The sequence below is a fragment of the Macrotis lagotis genome, chromosome 2, assembly GCF_037893015.1.
Source record: "Macrotis lagotis isolate mMagLag1 chromosome 2, bilby.v1.9.chrom.fasta, whole genome shotgun sequence".
NCBI classification, from domain to species: domain Eukaryota; kingdom Metazoa; phylum Chordata; class Mammalia; order Peramelemorphia; family Peramelidae; genus Macrotis; species Macrotis lagotis.
This window is the reverse complement of record NC_133659.1, coordinates 327,960,028-327,983,348: the sequence shown is the minus strand read 5'-3', so window position 1 is coordinate 327,983,348 and position 23,321 is coordinate 327,960,028. Positions and strand designations below refer to the sequence as shown.

The following is a 23,321-nucleotide window of genomic DNA, read 5'->3' as shown; positions in this document are numbered from 1 at the left end:
TCTCTTTCATCTACTTATACTTATTTTGCTTGTGTAAAAGTTTTTAATTTTTTATTGTCTATTTTTTAAAGAATCTGATTTGCAAACACCGTAAAACACTACCACAAATATTCATTAATATTAGAGCTACAAGTAATTGGAAAAGGCCTTCTGTGTCACAGAGAAGAATTGTCCCCAAGCTCATGTTCTTTGTGCACCACGAGAGTCTGTGTTGTTGAGGATCAGCTGTTTCGGTTGTGTCTGTCCCATTTGGGGTTGTTTTTTTTTTTGGCAAAGATACTGGAGTAGTTTGCCATTTCCTTCTCCAGCCCACTTTACAAATGAGGAAACTGGTCACTGATATTAAGGATCTGAGGTCACATTTGAACTCAGATCTTCCTGACTCCAGGTCTGGCATCTGAGTCTCAAAGCACCCTGGAACCTGGGCGTTTCAGAGCTGGAAGGGTCACCTAACCAGAAGTCTCTTATGGACAGGGAAGTTGAAGGCTGTGCTCAAAGCCAAGAGGTGAGTTAGAGGTGGAATCAGACCCAGGACTCAGGCTCTCAGCCGAGTACTTTCCTTAGTGCTGTGGATCATGAACATGGATCTAGGACCATAAAGGACCTCAAAAGCCTTTTGATGCAGTCTTCTCATTTTACACTTGAGGAAACTGAGGCCCAGGAAAGGAAATAACTTGGGGAGGATGACTGAGGACTTAAGTAGCAGTCTCAGCAACCACAGCTCCTTCCTCTGATTCCAGTGCATTCCTAGGTCATGGAGCCACAATGAACGCTGGCTCCAAATGGATTTGATATGTTATTTAGTTTGTTTTTGCAGACAGCAAATTAGATATGCTGAGATGTGTGGGGAGATGAGGGAAGAGACAGGAGTTGGTGTGTGGGAACATGAGGGGGCTGGGGAAGCCAATCCCATCAATCAATCAGTAAGTATTTATTAATTAATTAGGTATGCTCTGGTGCCAGGGAGGTGGCCTTCTGTCCCTGAAGCAAGTCTTTTGTTTACAAAAGCAGGGGCCAGGAAACAATGGAACTCTTGGTCTCCAAGAGGACTGAGTCAGGGGTGCCATGACAAAAGCCAAGGGCTACAGAGATGCACAGCGGTGAGTGACGGGCCTCAGAGGCAATCCAAACCAATCTTCTCATTTTACAGATGAAGAAATGGACTAGCAAGGATCACAACTAAGATTTGAACTCAGGTCTCCTCTCCCATACTTTATCTAAGATATAGATGAGAGCCCTGGTGTCCTCAGATCGAGAATATGGGAGGGAGAGGCCTGGCATGCGGGGCTGGTGAGGTGACAGCTCATTGGGTTTTGTGCACAATTGGATGATTGGTCTGAGCTGGGCACCCTAGTTTAGGAAGGTTTTGATAAAGAGGACAGCATTTGTTGGGGGTTGGGGAGGTAATTAGGACAGTGAAGGGTCTCGAGTCCATATTCCATAAAGACTGGCTGAAGGCACATGACGCTTTTCAACCAGCTGAAGGATTGTTGGGACAAAATAAATTCTAGGGTCACAAGAGGAAAGAAAGGGCAAAGTTGCAAGGGGGCAGGCTGAAGCTTGCTCTTGACAAAGGAAGTGAACTGGGCTGTCGTGGGAGGTGGTGAGCTCTCCCTCATTAGAGGTGTACGAGCAAAGCTGGAATGTCTGGAATGTCCAGACAAGGAATGGATGGCACGGTCTCTGAGACTGTTCTAATTCTTGTGGCTGACCCTCCAGGGGATGACAGACCACTGGTGTAGCATCACTGTTAAGCTCAGTGATGTGCCCGAGGTCCCTGAGTTGGGAAAGAAAGTTCAAATGGTTCCCAAGATGCCATGTTCGCTAAGGGAGGCCAAGTGCAACTTCTGTTTCAAAATGGCCAACGTGGTGAGGAAAGCTGTGACTCTGGAGGCCAAAAGGAAGCTCTTTGCTCCCTCCATCGGCCTCACAATGGCTGCTCTGCTTCACTGAGACGGCTCCAGTTTGCAAGACCGGGGGGTGGACTCTGCCTGAGATTGGGGGGCCCTAGAGCCTGGAGGGTCTGATCTGGGTTTTGGGAGTAAGCTGCCCAGGTCCCACCTGGAGGGGTGAAGGCCTGCTGCTGCCCCTGGTTTGTGCCCCCCATTAGAACACAGGGCCTGCCCAACTCCTACTTGTAGCGTCAGCTCTGAGCACACAGTAAGGGCTTTTCTCAGTATGGCCCTGGTGTGTGTTAGATTCCAGGGAACTTGGAGGCCTCTCTGGTATTCCCTGCTTGCACACCCCGGGTGATGGGGCACTCACTACCCGAGAGGGAAGCCCACTCCATTCTGGATGTGGCTCAATGGAAGCTCCTTAGGGTCCCCTAGTTTCTGTTCTCTTTTGCTAGGTGACCATGTGAAGGGGAAGGAGCACCATGGATGGGGCTGGGGGAGGCGGCGTGGACAGGAGCTGGGGGGGTGCAGGGTGGGCAGGGGTGCTGAGTCTGGGCCTGGGTCCTGAGGGGCCAGCGGGGCAGCTGGAACTCTGCCTGTTACCAGAGGACTCTCTGGGGAACGCTACTGTTGCTCACTCCCGCCTGCACACCACCCTCTGGGACAGGATCCAGCCCCCTCGGAGAGCTGAGGCCAACACAGGACTGGAGGCATTGCTTGTCCACCTTTAATAGAAGGTATATACAAAAGTCCAGTCTCCCAGGTACATGGGGGCCCAGGGCGCCTGGCCCAGCTAGGTCCTCATTTCTTCCTGCCTGTGTGTTCTCAGGCACTGAAGAGGCCGCCCACTGCGGGGCCTTCCCCATGCTGACTCCCATTCTCCGGGAAGAGGGGACATGGGTGGGTGGGTGGATGTCACGAGCGGGGAGCTCTAAGGCACAACAGTTGTCAGGCCTGGCAGAGGGGTGTTGGAGAAGACCTCAAGGTCCCCCTGAAAGTGCACTTGCTCAGTCAGGGCCTGGGGTCAGCAGGCCCTCACCTTCCTGTTCTGGTATATGGACTTTGTGCGAGAAAGGGACCCCCAAGGGCCTCTCTCGGTCTGTGGCCCGAGGGCCCCAGGGCCAGCCTGGGAAGGAGGACTCGTGTGGGGGGGCAGCTGGCACAAAGGGGGACGGATTGTCCAAGGGCTGGACCTTGAGAAGCATCAGAAACCTGACGGAGGACAACTGGGGCCAAGGCTAGCCCAGTCCATCCTCATGGGATCCTCAGACAGGACAGAGAACTCAAACTAAGGGCCGGGGGCAGAGAAGGCCACCCTGGGGAGGGTCACCCTGAGAGAGGAGGGGGCACAGGTAGAGACTAAGGGCAGCAACCACAAATGCTCAACAGAGGGAGCAGTTGGAGGGTGAGGGGATGGAAGGGGCCGGAAGGCAGTTGGCCCCTGACCTCCTGCCACCAGGCCCCCTGGCCCAGCCCCCTTACCCTCCCAACAGCTGACAATCCTCTCTCCTAGGTTTTGCCAAGTCCTGGCCCAGCCCAAGCTACCTCCTGGGATAAAAACTAACAAACCACCCCAAAGCAGCCTAAATGCCGAGACACCAGGGGAGGGGCCCAGCAGGACCTCCTCGCCCTGGCCCTGGCCTAGCAGGTAAAAGGAAAGGGGCCTCCAGGCCCCTTGGGCACAGTGCCCTCGAACCTGGGGCTCACAAGGCAAAGAGGGAGTCATTGTTTTCGTCTTTCTTCTTCCGGGGGTCAGAGCCGGGTAGCCCTTCCGGAGGGCTGGGGAGGTTGGGGAGTCTCTCAGCAGCCTTGGCCCGTTCTTCCAGGAATTTGTCAAATTCTTTAATGAAAAGAAAGAGAGGAGGATTTGGGAGGGGCAGAATACAGGAGAGGAAGTGTGCTGTGATGGGGGAAGGTGGTGGACTCCTGGTCTGGAGTGGGGCATATGCTGCCACAAGGGATCAATGTGTCGGTTCGCTTTCTTGTTACAAGGAAGGCTTCTACTTGGGGTGGGGGGTTAGTAGTGGAAAAGGGCAGCAAGACCCTAAAAAGCATTAAGAAATTTTTTTTTAAATGGAGGAAGGATAAAGTTTGTTCATTGTAAACCATGGAGTTCATTAAAAGCCACAAGATGCTCATATGGGGTGGGGGTGGGGTGTGCCTACAAGGGAGAAAGGGCTGGATGGAGAAGGGGAGGAAGGGGGACCACTACCTTCGCTGGTGACCCCTTTGGAGTCGTCTGCTTCGTTTCCCTGAAGGAGAAAGAAAAGGATCATGGGGTCAGGGAGCGTGAGCCAAACCCTTTCCATTTACTGCGTCAGGCCTGGGTCTCCAAGTCCTGCCGGGTGGACATGGGGAGGAGCTCTCTCCCTTCTCCCCCTGCAGCATCCCCAACAAGCAGACCCTCAGTGTCCTACCGAGGGAGCCCCAGGCCTTGGGCAGCCTTCACTGACCCCCAGGGAATAATGGGGGGGGGGGCAGCCAGGGACCACAAGGGTCAGTCTTGCTGTGGAGTGCTTTGACAAGTCTCAGCACGGTCCAGGAGCCTGCGGACCCTCGCTTCCTCCTGGCCTGGGGCCTGGCCCAGCTTCCCTTTTCAGCCTCCCCCACACTATCCAACTCCCTTGGGGCGCCCTCTCTCTGCTGCCGGCTCCTCCTGGGCCATCTCCCACCTCTGAGCCTTTGCCTGATGGCCTGGGATCGGCCCCCTCCCCAGCCCACCTCCGGGACCTGCCTTCTCTCCCTTGCTCCCTTGTGTAGACACACCCAGACCCACAAACTTGTCACCCCAGTAGATGGGAGCTCGTGGGGCCCAGTTAGACTCGTTCTTGCTGAGAGGAGGGGGAGGTGATGGTTTCGGGCCAGGTAAGGGCTGGGCTACACTGGCCCCTTGACCAAATCCCCAAGTCTGACTTCACTGGGGGAATCTTCTCTTAGAATTGTGGAGTTGGGGGGCCTGGGACCCTCTGGTCTAACTCCTCCTTGAATGATCAATGTACCTACTGGGGTCCTCGCCTGGACTGGTAGGGAGGAGGTGGCCCCTGACCCTACAGGACATCCTGAGCTGCCCCCCAGCCTTGTGAGCTGAGGTAAATCTTCTGGCCCTGGGCCTCAGTTTCCTCCAACCCCCCATGGACGGTGTCTGGCCTTCTCCCTGTCAGTGCCAGCCCTCCCACTGCCCAGCTCTGACCACCTGAGGACCCCCCCTCGGGAATCCCTCCTCGGCACCCACCATTGCCTGCTTTGTAGAGATTTTCTTATCCTTTTGGGGGAGGGGGAGGGTGGGCGTGCTGGCGGCCTCGCCTCCTGAAGAGAGGACGAGGCTCCTTGTCTGTTCCCCAGAGGCCCTACATGGGTCCGGGGCTACTCACCACGTCGGTGGAAAGCCACTGCTCGATGTCTTCCATGAGGGCGGCCTGGGTGCCGGGGATCTGGAGGGAGAGAGAAAGACGGGTGAGGACGGGCTGGGGGCCCCTGAGGAGGCTGCCTGAGCAGCATCGCGGAGGACTCCAGAAGCACCCTCTACCAGTGCAGTCTGGCACCTTCTCTCAATCTGAGTCCTAGGGAGGTACCCAGAGCACCGGCACCAGCCAGGCTGGGGTGCTCAGCCCCTCGTTTTTGAAGAGGATCCAAGACACCTGAGGGAAGTGTGTGAGAAAAGGCGAGACAACACTACATGGATAAGGTTAACTGGGGGTTTGGCACCCCTGGTCTGCAGGCTAAGTGACCTGCCCGGGGTCCCACGGCGGCCTTGACTCTGGCCAGGTTGGCTTGAGGTCCACAGGAGGGGTCTGGATGATTCTTCCTCGAGCTCACACTGAGACAGGATGGAATCTGGCAGCTGCCCTTGGCGAGCTGGGCCTGGGGAGTCTGCCCGTGTTGCCGGAGCCCTCTTACCGCCGGTGGCTCAGGTCTCATGCCCACCCCTCTGGCTCCACGCTGAGTCTGGGCCCCACCCCTACAGCCCGATGAGAGCAACTCCCTGAGGCTCCAGGCTGAGAAGGTGCCAACCTGCACTGGTAGAGGGTATTTCCTGATCTGGGAGCCTCTCCAGAGGCTCGGGAGAAGGGGCTCCCCTGGACCACCCGGGCCCAGGGACAGAAGCCACACCACCAAGGAAAACTGGCTTGGTCTGATGTCTGGTCAGTGATTACTGCCTGGGGTCTTGGCTGCCAGAGAGGCAGCGGGGGAGCTGGGAGGGGTGGGCCTAGGAAATAATGGTGGGGGGGGAAGAGACAGAGACAGAGAGAGAGACAGAGAGAATGAGACCTGGGATGGGGAGGGCAAGTGAGAGGAGAGAGGGAGGGGAGGGAGATGCATCTAGAGAAGGGGGACAGGAACAGAGCAAGGACTGGGGAGGGCTCACAATGAATGAAGGAATGGAAAAAGCCCCAGAGAGAGATTCTTCTCCATCAAACCCTAGGCCCTGGCTCTAGATGACCCCCCCACCATGGACTTCCACCTCTGAAGGGTCCAGAAAACCAAAGAACCAGTGCCCGGCAGCAGGGCCCTCGTGGGGCTCCCCCTAGTCTCGCCCAGACAGGGGGCAAGCTCTCCCCAGGCCTATTCCCAAGGGGTCCAGGCCAAGACCCTGACCCTGAGGAAGCACCGGCTGTCTGGGGCCACAGAGGCAGAAGAGGAAGGGAGAGCCAAGCCCAGGTGAGAGGAGGTCCTGGGTCCCGGCCGCCATCTCGCTGCTCCCTTGTCCTGGGCTCTCTGGCCCAGCCTCCCCACCCCCCAGCTTCGCCTCCTCCCGGCTCCCTTCCAACCAGCTGGGACAATGGCAGCATCGAAGGGTCCCGCAGAGAGGGTGGACAACGGCCGAGGGTCTGGGTCTCCCAGGAGCCCAAGTGCTCTCTGCGGGCAGACTGGTTCCGAGTGGCTTTTTGGTTTTTAAGGGATGGAAGGGGAGGGGCCGCTCCATCCCGGGACCCCCTCACACAGAGCCTCGAGCACTGAGCAATGAGAGGTGAGCTCATAGGCCTTTGGGCTACGGCAGGTGAAATCCCAGGTTATTCTACCCAGTCCCTGCTCGGGGGATGGAACCTTTCTTGCATTCCCTCTGCTTGAATACTTCCGGTGATGGGATGCTCACCACTTTGTGGATTGCTGGGGGACCCCAACCCTGGATGACCAGGGTATCCTCTCTAGGCCAACAGGCCCCACTCTCCCCCATCTCAAGGGCACAGTAATGGCGGGGGGGTTGCCTCTCATGTGCCCACAGAAAGGCACAGCATCTTGGGCCTGGGGATGAAATCTGGACTGAAGGGGCCCTGAGTCCAGTCTCCCCATTTTACAAGTGAGGAAGCTGAGGCCAGAGTGCTGAAGGGATGTGCTCGGGGTCTCCCCATTCCACCCGGTGACCCCGGGATCCATGAGGACACAAGCTTCCTGAGTGGGCACCGTCAGCATGGCCGGCGCATTTCCGACTTACCGCTCCGGTGCTCTGCTGCCGGGCGTCCAGAGCTCCAGCCAGTCCGTCCTTAGCCTGGGGGGCTTCGTACTTGACTCTGAAAGAGAAAAACGGGGCTGTGTGGGCCACGGGAGCCTGAGAAGCTGCTGCAGGGCTGGGTGCAGCCTCAGCCTCCCCACTGGGCCGGGTTGCCTGACTCTGCCGAAGTCCAGGCCTCGCCCACCAGGACATGGGGGAGGCCTGGGGCCGGGGGTCAGCTGTGAGACCCTTGACAAGTCCCTTCACTTCTCCTAACCTTGGTTTCCTCATCTGTAAAATGGGGACATGCAGCACCAATCCCCCAGAGCTGTGAGGGGTGGAGGAGACCTTCCCATGTGACAGACATGGGATGCCCGGGCCAGAGAGGGGGTAGAGGGACAAAGGAAAGCAACTGCCCCCCAGGTCCCCCAGGGGCCCTGGCCCTGTAAGAATGGACCTAGGCAGTGATCCACATTCATAGACGCCCAGGCCCCAGAGCCCCCCATCATGAGGGGGACATTAGTCCTGGGGAACCCTGACATCCGGACCCCAATCCTTCCTCTGAGGATCCATCGCTGACAAGTCCTTTGTAACCCTGGAGCCTCCTCTCCAGGGCTCCTGAAGCAAAGTGCCCCAGAATGGAGGAGACCCCCAGTCTGGGAAGGCGGGGGGCTGTAATCTGCAACGTGGAAGGCGCCCCCTTCCTGGTGTGGATGCTATCAGAGCTCTGAGCAGTGCAGGGGTCACAGGAGGATGGCAGGGACTTCCAGGGTGTTGGAGTCACTCTCTTGGGCCGAAGAACCCCGTTCTTCAGATGAGGGAGGGAGGCGAGCAGGGTGGCACTTGCCCTGCTGATGTTGTCAGCCCTCTTGGAGAATGAAGTATAAACAGCTGCGACGGCGGCCGCTGGGCCTGGAGCTTCTGCTGCTCAGACCCGGGTCTCCTGTCTTCTCCTTTGGAACTTCCTGGTGCCCAACCTAGGCCGTTCTGCCAGTGAGGCTGCTGGGGGCCAAGAGAGCTGGGTCTGGTGTCCAGAAGCCTGAGTTCAAATCCAGACTCTTAACAGGCAGCCGGGTGGCCCCTGGGCCGGTCACCTCACCCTTCTGCCTCAGTCTCCTCTTCGATAAAATGGGGATCCTGATGGCGTCCAGCTCCCAGAGTGGTGGCGGGGGGGCATGGGTGGGCACCACATTGATCCTCCTTCTTTCCCCTGCCCCGCCCATGGACCCCCACTCCATTGGCCTGATCGCCCCCATCTCCCTGGTGATGGGTCTCGGGCTGACGTGCAGCCCTGGCTTGAGGTCACCTGGGTGGTGGGTGACGTCGGGGGGTCTGGCCCTCACTGTGGAGGCTGGCTGGATGCAAGGCTGCCGTGGACAGAGGGCCCATGCAGATGCCACATCGGGACACCGGAGGGCAGCGGAACGTAGGTGGCCCGTGGCCGAGGGTCGCTCCCCAGACGTGTGTTAAGTGCCTACTATGGGGAGCCCTGGAGGAGTGAAACCAAAACCGGCCCCTGGTTCCAACAAGTGCAGCCAGCACGATGAGGAAAACTAGAAAAGGCCCCAGAATTTAGAGGAGGTGGGGTTCAAGTTGAGGCCGGTGTTGCCCTTTACAGATGAGGAAACTGAGGCTGGGAAAGAGAAATGACTTGCCCAGGGTCACCCTGCCAGGAAACACATTTGATGCAGGATCTTCCACCTCCAGGTGCGTTCCCCACCTGACTCCTCTCATTGGTGATGGGGTCTGAGTCCCTAGGGGGTCCCCATTCTCCTCCCTAGGGAAGTGAGTCAGCATGAAGGGGGCGCTGAGTCCAGGGTCTCCAGGCCCAGGTGGGGAGACCAGGCGGCGGCCCAGACCTTGTCTCCCCAGTTGGTAAATGAAGATGCCGACGCTCTTGTGTCTAGGGGCGAGACCCAGGAGATCAGGGTGGAGGCCTCCCGGGGGACTCGGCTCCCGACGGGGCTGGCTGGCACCAGGAGTAGGACGCGGCCCAGCCCCCCGACGTCCAGATTGGGTTCAAGACTCCCTTGGGTCTACTCTGGCTTCGGAGGAGCCTCGGAGCCCCCCCCCCCCAGGCTGACTTCTCTCAAGATCATTAAGAAAGATCTCGCCATGTGGCTCCCATGAGGCAGCTTCCCTTGGGGATGCTGCGAGGTCCCCCTGTGCCTCGGTTTCCTTGTCTGTCAGAGAAGGGATTGGACCAGACGAGGCCCAGCTAGTCAGGGGGGGAGGCTGAGCTGGGGGCCTGGAGATGAGGCCAGTGGGCCGTGGCGACGCAGGAACCACCTTCCCTTCAGAAAGGCAGTGACTGCTCGCTGCGTCCCACCCCTCCGGCTCCTGCGGGGTGTATTCTGTAGACTTGTCCCTTCCTGCGTGAGGGGGCAGTGGTGGTGCTGGGGGTTCTCAGGGCCAGGGTCAGGCCATCTGTGTCCTTTCTGCCAATCCTTCTCAGTGCGCCAACCCAGCGTGGCTGGACGCCTGGGCTGGGGACACCTGCGGTCAAACTTGTCCTTGTCCTCGAAGGGCTGTTGTAGGTGATGGCGGCACCAGGCCACTGAGCAGGAGGAAGGGAAGGGGGCTGCAGCAGCCTCCGGTGCTACCAGTCGATCCACCAAGCACAGACGCCGGAGGGGCCTCAGCGGCCGTGGCCGGCTGGTCAGTCCGCTGGAGAAGGGGTTGGTGTGCTCCAGGTGGGGCTTCGTCCGGCAGGCCCTCCATGGGCCGGGGAGACTGTCCTGCCTTTATGGTGGCCCCCCTCGTCACATGGGCTGGCCACTCACCCAGCCCGGCAGGGGCAGGTGATCCCTCCCAGTGCTGGGACCCTGCGTAGAGGTGGGGGTGCATAGGGCCTGGGGGGAGCGGGTCAGCCATCAGTCAGTCGTGCTGTGGGGGGAGGGGATGGGCAGGAGAAGTGACAGACGTGGAAACCAAGTCGAGGTAGGTCAGAGGCTGGCCGGGCCAGGATGAGGCGGGTGGACAGTTTGGAGAGAGGCGCTGCAGTCACAAGCCTTGGAGATGGGTGGGACTTGGGGTTGCCCCTTCCAGAAGGGGCCGCCCACTCTCCTCCCCTCCCCTCCCCTGGCAGCTCCTCTCCCACCAGGGGCCATCAGGGTCTGAGTGGTGAAGACGCTTATCTGGCGAGGGCCAGGCAGGACCCTTCTCTCTGTGCCTCTCTGATGTACCCTAAATCTCTCTGGCTTTTTGGGGATCTATGGACCCCCGGGGAGGAGACAGGAGAGGTCCCGGCCACACTCCCACCATGGAGCGGCAGAGAGGTGTCTTCCACGACTCGCCAGGTCAGGCTCAGTGGCCTCTGGGGAGGCTGGGGGCTTCCTGGGTCTCCTGCTCCCAGCCCAACATACAGAGGGTGACGTGGGCGAGGAGCAGGCCGAGGCCAGGAGTTCTGCTGTCTGGCAGTCTGCGTGGGCAGCTTCTGAGCTTTTCTCTAAATTCTTTTCCTGGTGCTCCCTGGCACCAGACAGCCGCCACTGTGGGCAGAGCTGGGTTCCAGCCCCCGCCTCCACGGCTCTGTCCACTCGTGGGTACCTCCGCTTGGCCACGCGGCCCAAAGTTGCCAAGGGATGAGCTGGCGAGAGGCTGTGAGACAAAGCCCTCCAGAGATGCCACCCGGCGGCAGGCGATGGGCGGCACCGTGGGTCCGCCCAGAACCAGGGACAGCTTGGACCACAGTGGACCAGCCCTAGTGGGGAGGCCCCCCCCAGCCTCCATCCCCTGGGTCTCTGGTGCCTGGGCTGCTCTCCTCGCTCCCACACTTGGGGCCTGAGGGAAAAGCCAACTCTGAGGCCAGAAATGACCCCTCCTCCTCCTCCTCCCTGTTTCAAAATGGGGGCGTGCTCCTCCCTGACGGGGTTCCCCAGAGCTCCTGCAGGGGGGAGGCACCTGCTCCTGAGCAGAACTCGGGTGGTGCCCATTTCTGCTGCTACCGGACACCCCGGAGATGGAACCTTCTGGGGGAAGAAGACGAGTTGAGTCTTCCATGGGAGGGTGAGGGGATGGGGCAGAGGAGGGGTCTGACTTAGGCTCCGTCTGTGCAGTCCCTCCACCCTCCTTCTGGGGCACCCTCACACGTATGCACAGGTGTCCTCTGGGACGACCCTCCCAGGCTTCTTCATGTCACTGGGAATGGTCACCCAGCGAGGGGTCTCAGCTCCACGACCAGAGGGGAGTCTAGGCCCCTTACTCTATAGACAAGGGAGGTGGAGGGCCCCAAAAAAGCTGGACCGGCCCTCAGAACAGGACATGGAAGATCCCCATGGGTTAGCCAGTCCAGGCTCCCTGGGCCCCACTCTGAGATCCGAGGGCCGGAGTGGCCGGGCCCCAAAGACCACTGGTCCATCCCCCTAAGTTTACAGATGAGGAAACTGAGGCCCAAGAGGAGCCCCTTGGAGCTGCCAAGGGATCTGCTGTCAAGGGCTGGGGAGATCCCAGGGATCATGGGGTCACCCCCTCCCCATAGTGCTGGGACTCAGGGCCAGACCTGGGGGACTGAGCAGGTAAAAAGAGAGCCCAAGACCTGGCTGAGAAGCGGGCGCCAAGGACTGGAGAGGCCCCAGCCTCCCGACCCCCCTCACCGCCCCAACTCACTCCTTCCGCTGGTCCGCCAGTGAGCTCCCCCGAGTCAGGGCGAACATGTCAAACTCGTCTTCCAGTTTTCCCGGGGTGTTCAGAGACTGGAGTGTGGCGCTGACATTGCTGGCGCCGAGGTCTGTGGGGGGGAAAGGCCGTGTGGTTAGTGGGTCCTGACAGAGATCCCGCTGCCTCGGCCAGTGACAAAGGACAAACAGCAGGAATCCAGCCAGTCTGGGGGGACACTAGGATCTCAGGATCTCTGTCTGAGGGGGGCCTGGGGCCCAGCAGCTGGGGGGGGGTTTGAGCTGTGATTTGGAGGAAGAGAGGGATTCTAGGAGGTGGGGGAGGGGCTGAGGAGGGCAAGTATCCTGGGCATGGGACTGGCCAGCACAAAGGCCTGGAGATGGGAAGGACCCGATGTTCTCCAGCCTCCACCTGCAGGAGTCCTGGAGGTCCACTGCCAAGATGGGTGGGGTGGGATGGCGGAGCTCTGCCCATGCCCAGGTCCAGGCCCTCCTTGAGGTTGCCCCCAGCAAGTAGTGAACCCCAGCCCCCAGCCAGGCCTGAGCCGGCGGGTTACTGGGTGAGATGGCACTTGAATGCCCCTCGGGAGGGCTGGAGCCGGAGGGTGCCCACCCCACCCTGGGCTACTGGGGCCCCTGCTGACGTTGGGGAGACCAGGGAGGAGGTGGCCTGGCTGGGGACCATGACCTGCTGACCCAACCGGGGGTTGCAACCAGGTTGGGGGCTCCAGCCCCACTGGACCGTTCAAGACCACAGGAGCCCCGAATCCCTGCCACGATCCTCAACCCGACGCTCTTCCCCAACGCCCAGCCATGGGGCTCACTTACTCATGCCGGCGAGCTGAGAGGAGAGGGTGCTGGGGGCTTCAGGCTGGTGCCCGGCTGGGGCAGGGCTGGTGTTGAGGTCAATCAGGTTGTTCGCTGGCTCCTCAGTTGGGACCTTGAGGAGGGAAGCCCAGTCATTCTCCCCCCCGGGAGCATCTGTTCAGGGTCTCAGAGCATGGACTTTAGGGGTCTTCCCTGGCTTCTGGGAAACTGAGAGGGGCAGCGGGGGCACTGTCCAGGCCAGGTGGGGGTGAGGAGCAAGGGCAAAGGCCTAGCTCCTCCTCAGAGCCCCAGCTCTGACACCAGGCTCTTCATCTACTCTAATCAGCTGATCTGGGGGGCTTTCTAAGTCTGATGAGGAGCTGGGGGGAGGCTCTTTTTACTTTTCTCTTTGTGGTCCACACACAGTAGGAGTCGACTCCGTGTTTGCTGACTCAGCATCTATCACCACCTATCATGGTGGTGGCTACCAGGGACACAGAGACAGGGAGGAAACAGCCCCCGGCCTCAAGGAGGCTGCACGGGAGACAGCACAGACATAACACAAGGTCATTTGGCTTGGGGGGCGGTGTCTGTATGTTGGAGGGGTCAGAAAAATACCACATGGAAAAAGTGATCCCTAAAGTGAATTTTGTTTTGGTTTTTGCAAGGCAATGGGGTTCAGTGTCTTGCCCAAGGTCACACAGCTAGGTGATTATTAAGTGTCTGAGGCCGGATTTGAACTCAGGTCCTGACTCCAGGGCCGGTGCTCTATCCACCTAGCTGCCCCACTAAAGTGAATTTTGAAAGAGAAGACTCTGGAGGACAGGCCCAGGGGGACAGCCTGTGAGTCCCAAAGGTGGGAGATGCAGGGAATGTCCTGTGTGGCTGGTCTGAAGGGCATGTGGACACAGGGCTCTCGGTGTGGGGGTGGGTTATCCAAGGCTGGGTCAGCGGGAGCTTCTCGGGGGGTGACCAGCTCTTTCCTCAGTCTCTTACCTTGCCTTGCTGGCCTGTCCGGAACCGCTCAAACCTGCGAGGAAGCAAAGAGAGGGTTTGGGGCTGGAGCTGATGCCCTTCTACTCCCACCCCGAGTTGCAGCTGGGAGGACCTGCACTGGAGCAGGAATTCCCTCCAATGGGACTGGACGTGTGGTCATTCCATCTCCCCTGGCAGACCTCTGGAGTGAGGGACCACATGGCTCTTGGGGCAGCCTGGGCCATGCTGGGACGGGCTTCAGAAAACTGGCCCTTAGATGGAGCTGGAAGCACCGCTCTAGGTCTCTAATCCACGGCCCCTAAATCTCCTCTCAGCCCCCCAATTCTGGTCCGGCATGGCTTGTGCTCAGGCCCCTGGGCAGATGCTCTAAGGAGAGGGTAGAGGGGAGGGTGGTTTGGCAGAGAGGCTGGCAGGATGCTGGCCTTTGGCCTCTGTGTCTTAACTCCAAGGCCCCAGTTCATCTGAGCGGCTCTGTCCAGAATGGGCCAACATGGCATCCCCCTGGCCTGCTGGGGGGGGGGGGATAACCCGAAAGCATGGACCCCAATGGAGCAGGAGGGCGAAGGGCCCAGGGGGTCAAAGTTACCGTTCGTGGCGCAGGAACACGTTGTTGAGGTTGTCGTTGACGATGAGCAGCTCCTCGGTCAGCTGCTCATTGAGGACCCGAGGGATCAGCTCCAGGACCCGCTGCTGCATCGCCCGGCATGTCCGGTTCAGCTCCTGACCAAGGTGGGGGTAGGAAGTGAGTGCATGGTGGGAATCCCAACCAGAAAAGGCAGTGGGCGGGCAGCTCCCGCTAAGAAGTCAGAGCCAGGGACTGGGAGGCCAGGAGAGGGATGTGGGGGGGCAAGTCAGGGCACAAGTACCAGCTGGGCACTGGGTGGTGCCTCCCCAGGGGTGGGTAGTGTGCTAGGGATGTGGTAGGGAGGGACTGTGGAATCGGAGACCCCAACTAGCTGCGAGTCTGGACCCCTCCAGGGTCCCCTCCATCTACTGGCACCTCCCTTCTAGACCACCTTCCTCCTCAGTTACTGATGAGATGCTGCCCCCATCAGACTGTAAGCTCCTGGAGGGAACACTCTATTTTACCTTTCTTTGTAGCCCCCTGGGTCTGGGACTAGTAGAAAATGCTCCCTGGCCCCCGATCCCTAGGGGCCTTTCAGATTTAAACCCCAAGGCTTCTTAAGGTCAGCTCTCTGAGAATGGGGGTCTCCAAAGCGTCAGGGAAGCATCAGGACAAGGACTTTAACAGAACAAGGCCCAGCCCAGAACCACACAACAGTTCGGTCACTGATGGGACCAAGGGCTGGAGCCACCCTGACATCCCAGCCTGGGAGCGAGCAGGAGACCCCAGGCCTCCAAACCAAAGGCGCCATGGTCTCTTGGTCCCCTTAGGATACAGAGGATCACTGGATGTCTGCCAGAAGGGCCATCCGGGGTCATCTTTTGTTGTTGTTGCAATGTGTTTTTAAGAATTGTATTAATTGATTCTGAATTTAAGAAACAAAACAAGCATTTTCCTAACAGTAGAAGAGAAAAAACATGATTTCTACATGAATCTACAAATCTTAACAAAAATGACCAATAAGACCGCCCTGTCCATACTCCTATTTATCAGTCTTTTTCTGGATATACATGGCATCTTCCTTCATAAATCCTGTGTAGTTCATTTGGGCTTTTAAGAAAGTCACAACCACTTATTCACTCAAAAGTGGTTTTAAAACATTGGCGCTACTGTACATACTACTTTCTCGATTTTGTTCATCTCACTCTTTGTTATCTTGGGCAAGTCTATCCGTGCTTTTCGAAGATCGTTACGCTCATGACTACTTATAGCACGCTACTATTCTAGCACAATCAAAAACCCCAATTTGTTTAGCCCCCCCCCCACCATTGATGGATATTTCCACAATTTCCAATTATTTGCCTCCACAAAGAAAGTTGTGATAAATATTATAGAACATAGAAGTCCTTTCCCCCAATCATCTTTGGATATAGACCTACTAGTGGCAATGCTGGATTAAAGGATAACGGCTGTTTAATAACTCTTTGGGAATAATTATAAATTGTTTTCCAAAATGGTTGGATCAGTTCACAGTTTCACAAACAATGAATGAGGGTCATCTTGAGCCTCTCCTCTGACCTTTGTGGAAACTAGAGGTTTCACCTCCCACATCCAGTACAAAGCCAGGTTGTAATTAGAACTGAGGAAGGGTTTACTTGGTCAGAGGCCCAGGAGGTCTGATCAGCATCTAGCTCTAAGGGAGCCCGGGCTCTAAGACCTATTCAGTTAGAGGTCATGATGGTCAACTCTTTGTGACTTGATTAGAAAAAGATGTTGCTTGGTGATCTCCCAGGAGGCCTGGTAATTCTGGCCATGGCTTGGGAGATGGGGGACAGCTCCTCAGCTAGTAAAAAGGAGTCTCAAGGATCCTGGGGGGGGTGGTAGGGGTGGCGGCTGGGGCATCCTGCTTCATCACTGGCTCCAGCCCATGGTTTTCTAGTGAACAAACAGTTCTGTCTCAACTTCCTTCTCCCTTGGGTAAGACAGGTCCTTCCAGGGCTGGCCTGTCTCAAGTCTTCCTCAATATTGGACAGGAAGCTCCTCTTCCCCCTAACCCGAAGGCCCAGTGGTGTTGGCCTCTTTGAGCTTGGGCAGCCACAGTGTGGGGGGTAGCGTGAGACAGAGGAAGGAGTCCTGGGTTTGGGGTCAGGCCAGGCGTCAAGTTCCTGGTCTACTGTGTAGTCTTGGGCAAGTCACTGCTCCTAGGACCTCGGTTTCCTCCTCTATAAAAGGAAGGTCTTGTAGGCCCCAGATCTAGGGAGCCACAAAGGGATGCAAGGGAGCATTAATTTGGTTGTTTTCCAAATTTACAGGGAGGGGACACTCGCCTGCCTGGCTGGGATGCCGTTGCCCTGGGAGGGGTCTCAGGGGCCAACCCCATCATTTTACAGAGGAAGAAACTGAGGCCTAGGGAGGAGAAAGGACTTGCACAGGAAGGCAGCAAGTTTATTGACTTTCTTCTCACTGGCCCTGGCTGAAATCCCAGCCTTTGGTCAGAATCTCCACATTGCAAGGGTTCAAATGACTTGTCCAATCTTAGACAATGAGTGTCCAGATAAATCAATCACCAAGCATTTATTAAGCTCTGCTATGTGCGTGGGAGCCCAAAGCAGCCCTGCCTCAAGGAGCCTACATTCTCCTGGGGAGAAAGAACACACTCACAGCTACATAGAAGATAAATCCAAAATAAATACAATGGTCCGGTAGGGAGGAATTAGAAAGGGCCTCATCTGAGAGTCTCTTTAGAAGGAAGCCAGAGGGTCTGAAAGGGGGATTTGAGGCATGAGAGATGGGTGATGGGGGCATGGATCTCTTGCTATCTCTTCAAATGTATTTGGGCAGCCCCTAATTTATTGAGTTCAGGACCTCACCAAGAAAACACCGGACTGGCCCCAATATAATCCAGGGAAGGCAACCCCAAGAAGATGTTGAGGCCCAAGGTCCAAGAGCTAGTGAGTGGAGGGGGAGGATGTGGATTGAACCAGGCCTTCTGAATTTAGTTTTTTTTTTTTTTTTTTAGGTTTTTGCAAGGCAAATGAGGTTAAGTGGCTTGCCCAAGGCCACACAGCTAAGTAATTATTAAGTGCCTGAGACCACATTTGAACCCAGGTACTACTGACTCCAAGGCTGGTGCTTTATCCACTGCGCCACCTAGCTGCCCCTTGAACCAGATCTTCTGGCTCCCAAATCTTCCATTAAGCCAGGGCCCAGCCTTTAAAGACATAGTCACACACACCTAGCCGCCCCTTGGCCCCTCGATTTTGCTCGATTTTCTCATTCTTAGAGGCATCCCGGTCTCTAGACAAGCCCCCGCCATGGCCACTGCCTCTGTTCCCCCACTCCGACCCAGACAAACTGAGCTTCAGTTTCCCCATCTGTAAAACGGAGCTAATGATTCTTGTTTCACTGCTCTACTGGGCTTTCCCCTCTCTCCTTTGCAGAGGTGGAGGGCTATGGGGTCACAGATGGTCGACTCAGCTGACCTCTTGGTTAGGTTTGTTGAGTTGCTTTTATTCCCTCTTCTCTAAATTCTGTTCCGAGGGTTGGCTCACTAGCAAGAAGAATGGGGAGGGAACACCTTTTGGAAACAAAGGTAAGGTGACTCTAATTTTTTAAAAATAAAAATCTCCATCACTTAACCCCATTACTTAAATTAAAAAAAATAAAAAACTCCATCCACACTGGCTAATGTTAGTTTCGTCTCCTTCTTTGTCTATACAGCATGTAAACAAGCAGAGGGGTTAAGAGACGCAACCAATGCCCGGGTCCTGGTCCCGGTCCCGGTCCAGGGCCCTGATCCCAGCCCCTCTGGCTAGCACAGCTGAGGAGTCACCTGGGGAACTTTCCGGCTCCCTCCCATCATCTCATCCCCCAGTACATCTTCCTGGGAGTGCTGAGGAATTCCCTTAGCCCCCAAGGAGGGTCTCTCACCTGAAGCAGTTCCAGGTCTGAGGACTCAGCCTGCCCGGGGACCAGCTCGGTCAGCATCTCCGACATCACCTTCACGTTCCCATTCACCACCTCCAGTTCACTGCGGAGTTTCCCAATCTGAAATACACATTTTTTGTTTGGCCTAGCTGGGGGAGCCCAGGGATCTGGGGGGTCAGCACCCTAAGGTTCCCACAGAGCCAACCCCAGGCTTAGACGGGTCCATCCCAGCCTCTAAAGGAATGGAAGCCATTCTCCAGTGGAGATATGGTCTCCCCCATGCCCCACTGGACTCATCTCTGGCCCCTCACACCTGGTGACCCTTCCAAACATTTACCATTTCCAGTGCCAGTGGTACACCTGGCAGGGGAAGGAAAGCAAAGTCAGAATGACTACACCCCGGGATATGCTGATGGCAGAATTACAGTATCTCCCCCAGAGACCCAAGGTGGTTGCTAACAGGGCCACTGAGACCCTCAGGCTCCTCCTTCCTCACAGGGCCAGGTCTCTGCTCTTGGGAAGAGGAGGGCTGGCCTAATCTACCAATGGTTGGAAATACTGGTGGGGTCAGCTAGCGCCAAAGGTTTACGTGTGTCTGGGAGGTGGGGGAGAAGTGCGACTCACTTTCTGGCACTTTCCTCCCCAAGGAAGGCTCATCCTTAGGAGAGGGGCTGAGATGGTTCTTGCCTGAATGTGCCTGATCCTCCTAATGTGATGCCAGGACCCTGGGCCAGGGCTCCAGGGCCTAGGCTTAAAGAGGGGGCTCAGGCCAGTTTTTCTCCTTGTGTCTCTCTCACCAAATTTTGGCTTTCTCCAGACTCTCCTTCATACCCCCAGACAGGTACCCCCACTTTCCTCATGTGTTGTCTTCATTCCTTGAAGACAGGAACTTTGTTTTTATTTGTTATTTGTCCCACCCCCCACCAGAGCTTAGTACAGTGCCCAGGGGCACAAAGGAACTGTGCCAGTGATTGACTGATACTTAAAACTGGCCTAGCTGGTTGTTTCCTTGACACTGGAGAGCCTTGGAGAGGTTTCTGGGGCACAGAAGAGTCCCACACCTGTCCGAGGTCACCCAGCTGCCATGGGTCAGATGTTAGGACCTCTGATTCCAGCCTCAAAGGAACCCCAACCTCTCATTAGCCTGGATTTCTTAGAAACTGGCCTAAGGTGCCAGAGAAAGGGACGCTCTCTTCTATTGAGAGCTCGAAGCATGGTTGGCAAATAGCTCAAGGGAATTCTTATTAGCGCACTCTTTCTGAAAAGGAGGCATTCTCCGGATGACAATGAGTGCCATGCCGCTCCCAGACTTCCCCGTGACCTGAAGGAGAAGCCAACCTAAGCATCCCTGCCCGCTCAGGCTCCTTCCTGACTCCCATGTACCAGGCTGCTCTTTACCTGCTCCGGTGTCGGCGTCACAGGTGCGTCCTCAGGGGCAGAGGGCATGTTTGGCAGGGGCGCGGCTTGCTGCAGGGAGGTTGGGCGCTGGCTGGGCTGGGTTACGGACGAGTTCTGTCCTGCTGGGGACTCGGAGCCGTACACAGACTAGGGATAAAAACTGAATCAGAGAGGTTGGAGAGGGGGCCGGCTAGAGAATATCGGGAGGCCGCAGATAAGGGAGCCGCTGGCCAAGCTCTCCTTGGTCACTTTCCCACGTTCCTGCCTCTCACATGGTCCACGGGGGAAGGAGCTGGGCTTGCTGGGATTGTGGGAGGTGGTGAGCCTCCTTACCCTCTGGGGCGTATGGATGGGGGACAGCATGTCCAGGTCGGTCATGGGAAACTCCAGGCCCTTCCTCCGGAGATCTTCATAGACAGCCACGACTCCTGTCAGGTCAGGGGAGCTTCGGAAGGCATCTGCCCAGGACTGCCGAGAGGAACAGAGGAGACATACCCAGCTGGTCATCACCCTGGCCTTCCTGCCTATTCCTGGGGAGTCTGGCCCCCTGGGTGTGTTCTGGGGCCCTGAGGTACAGGGGGAAAGGGCCCTAGTCTAGACTGAGAGGATCTGCCTTCAATTCCCAATCCTGTTCCACATGGCCTGGAGCAAACCAGGGAACCTCTCGGGCCTTGGTTTCCTCATCCAGGGCAGAGGGGCTGGAGGAAAGGTCTCTTCCACTTCTCAATCCATGGTCCCATAATCACCAGACCCGAGATTCAGACTGGGGCCTTCAGCCTCTATTTGCTAGTAATCCTGCTCTGACGCCTGGTCCCTTCAGGGTGCTCATGAAGATAAATGAGAAATGTTTGAAAAGGATTTCGAAACCCTCCAGCTGTCTAAGCCTGAGACCAATGGTCGCATCACAGAAAGAGACCGAGTCAAAGCACAAAGATGTGAGCCACTATCTGAATGGAGGAGCAGCCTGTGCCTCTGTGCTCAGGCACTCCCTTCCACTGGCACGGGACACTGAGGGTCCCAGGGTCACACAGCTGGGAGTGGAGTGGACTCAAAGGCTGTCCTTTCACAGGAGAGGAAACTGAGGCCAAGGGAAGCAAAGTGCCTGGCCTCCAAGTCATCCAATGTCAGAAGTAGATTTGAACCTAGTTCTCCAGTTAACTGCCCTACTGATATGGCATTGCTATGAATTTTGGCTTTCTCCATCCTCTCAGACTTAGGGCCTGGGCAGTGAGTTCCAGACCCACGTTGCTCATTCTCTAAGGGCCTCATTTCCCTTTGGGACCCCCACCCCTGCAGCCCTGACCTTCTCGCATGGGGCTCACCTGGATGAGCATCAGAACCTTGTCGTGGACAGTGGTGGGAGGGTTGTTCTTTGGCAAGATGGTCCTCACTAGGACTCCCTCCACAAAGTCCTGGCTGGCCACGAGCACGTGGAAGCGGTGGCCACAGTTTTTAACGCAGGTTTCCAAGACCTGAAGGGTCCAAGAAGAGTGTTGAGAATTCCAGGTGGGAAAGGGCCCTTCCTCTGAAAAGGGTCTGACTCCTTTCAAACATTCAAGTCTCTGTGGGGCTATCTGGAGACAAGGCTTTGTCTTTCTAAGCGCAGGCTTTTTTTATTATATTTTTTAAGATTTCTGCAAGGCAGTGGGGTTAAGTGGCTTGCCCAAGGCGACACAGCTAGGTAATTATTAAGTGTCTGAGACCGAATTTGAACTCGGGTACCTTCTGACTCCAGGGCCGGTGCTCTATCCACTGTTCCACCTAGCTGCCCCTAAGCACAGTCTTTTGATGGAGCAGACCCAAGGTGCCACAAACTCAGGGGAGGGGGAGAGGAAGCTCTATTAGGTGAAGCTCTGAATATATCGCTCCCCACCTCCCCACTACCACCACCACCACCACCACCTCCCCTGCTGTCCCCCCTTCCTCACTTTACCACCTAGAATATTTCCTATAAGCTTGTACCCTCCTTTGGATACAAGATGTAGAGGAGGGAAATCACTCTAGCCTCCTTGGGCCAAGGGACCCTGAGGGGCAAGGGCCTCTGTCCCCATGTCACCCATTAGCCATGGGCTGCACAGACAACCAATTAGCCAGTTTGGGGAGGGGGGCCAGTTCACATTTCCCTCAAGCTTGTTTGTTCCCACAAGGGCAGAGACTTCTAGGACTCTGGTTCCTGGGGATCCACGGTTCGAGCATCTGGTTCTTCCTACAATTTTTCTTCCCCAGCCATTCCAGCAGGCCCTGGGGCCTAGACTCCAGACCCTTTCCCTTTCTTGTCTTCGCAAGATAATAGACACTGAGGGCACATGCCCTATGTGGAAGTGTGCCAGATTGGGGATGAGGCTGTTGCAGAAAGTGCCAAAGAGCCCAGGCACCCAAGGGAGCCAGGCCTGGGTGGGAAGGGTGGGGCACTCACCGTGAGCGCCAGCATCACCTCGTGGAAGTTTTTATTACCCACGATCCTCTTCTTCAGGGCTCGTAAGGCATCTTTGGGGCTGAGGGGAATGAGGAGAGGGATCGGCTTAAACACAGAGTGGGCTAGAGACCGAGTGCCCTTGGAGAGGATGGTTTCTCGGTGGTCACCATGGGACAGGAAGCACGCAAGCTGTCTGACTCCCTCCCTCTACCATTGTGTTAGAGAGGAGAAGCTGGAAGCAGCAGGCCTGGGGCTCTGGGGGTGCTGACCCTGATGAAAGAGCACCGGTCAGATCACAGACCTGGGGTTGGATGGGGCCTGAGACCACTGACTCTACTGTCCTCCTTGTACAGAAGAGGAAACTGAGGCCAGAGAGGGTTGTAGGTCTGAGTTCTAGGGCTGGAAGAGGCCAACAGGTCCAGTCGCCTCATTTGACTGTTGAAACAGGTGAACCAGACAGTATTACAGACAGGATCTGAGTCTACTACCCCAGGTCACCTGCTGCAGTCCCTCTTGCCCTGGGCTGTTTACTTCCCCACTTCCTTCAAGGCCCAGGATGGCTCAGCACCAGTGTAACGAGCCCGACGGCTCCAAGGCCTTCCCTGCCAAAGCTGTCTCCTGAGCTGAGCCCTGGTCACCTGCCTCGAAAGAGCCACCTCAGCCACTCCCCACCTTCTGCAGGGAGGAGACCCAATCAGCCCCAGATGGATGGACATTTCTGAAGTACCCATTGTGGGCTCAGGGCTGGGGGAGCCCCAACACTGAGATATAACTGCAAGGCAAACGAATGCTAGATGCCTCTGAGAAGAGGTTCAGAGGCTACAGGAGGAGAAGGTGGCATCACCGGGACGGGAGGGGTCACAGTAAAGACCACGTGCTGGGGATGCTTGAGAGGGATTCAGAGGCCTGTGAAAGGCAGGGAGGAAACAGAAGCCAGAGAAGGAAAGGGAGGGTGGATGTTCTAGGCAGACACAGGATGGTGCTGGGGAGGAGCCTCCAGCCTGACCAGAGTCAAGTGACCATGTGGAGACCAGAGTGGTTAAACGGTGAGGGGGGGGGGGGGGAGCCAGACATTTTCAGGCATGGGCCATATGTAGATTGGTTTTATTCAACTATTTAAGGCTGTTTCAAGGGAAGTCTTTGTCTTCTTCCACAAGCAGGGGTGGGGAAGGGCTTACAAAGCAGTAAGTAGAGGAAGAGTAAAAGAAGACAAAGCCTGGCATCCAGGAAAGACTGAACCATGTATGAGGGGAGCAGTGGGAGATCTGAA

The 23,321-nt window shown here is 56.8% G+C and overlaps 1 protein-coding gene across 3 annotated transcripts in view; it reads right to left on the bottom strand.

Moving 5' to 3' along the window:
* Positions 1-295: 295 nt before the first annotated feature.
* Positions 296-23,321, bottom strand: part of TOM1 (target of myb1 membrane trafficking protein) — a 45,135-nt gene continuing 22,109 nt past the window's right edge. For 2 of the 3 annotated variants that reach the window (XM_074226791.1, XM_074226793.1), the window contains 13 exons: positions 22,052-22,130; positions 20,958-21,107; positions 19,969-20,103; positions 19,636-19,782; positions 18,241-18,357; positions 14,332-14,465; positions 13,746-13,779; positions 12,771-12,882; positions 11,935-12,055; positions 7,330-7,405; positions 5,267-5,326; positions 4,105-4,147; positions 296-3,735 (listed from right to left, as the gene is read on the bottom strand). In XM_074226791.1, coding sequence (XP_074082892.1) covers positions 3,599-3,735; positions 4,105-4,147; positions 5,267-5,326; positions 7,330-7,405; positions 11,935-12,055; positions 12,771-12,882; positions 13,746-13,779; positions 14,332-14,465; positions 18,241-18,357; positions 19,636-19,782; positions 19,969-20,103; positions 20,958-21,107; positions 22,052-22,130 — 1,345 coding nt within the window. In that variant the 3' untranslated portion in view covers positions 296-3,598. The remainder of the gene's footprint in view (positions 3,736-4,104; positions 4,148-5,266; positions 5,327-7,329; positions 7,406-11,934; positions 12,056-12,770; positions 12,883-13,745; positions 13,780-14,331; positions 14,466-18,240; positions 18,358-19,635; positions 19,783-19,968; positions 20,104-20,957; positions 21,108-22,051; positions 22,131-23,321) is intronic. The other variant, XM_074226792.1, reaches the window with a different exon arrangement.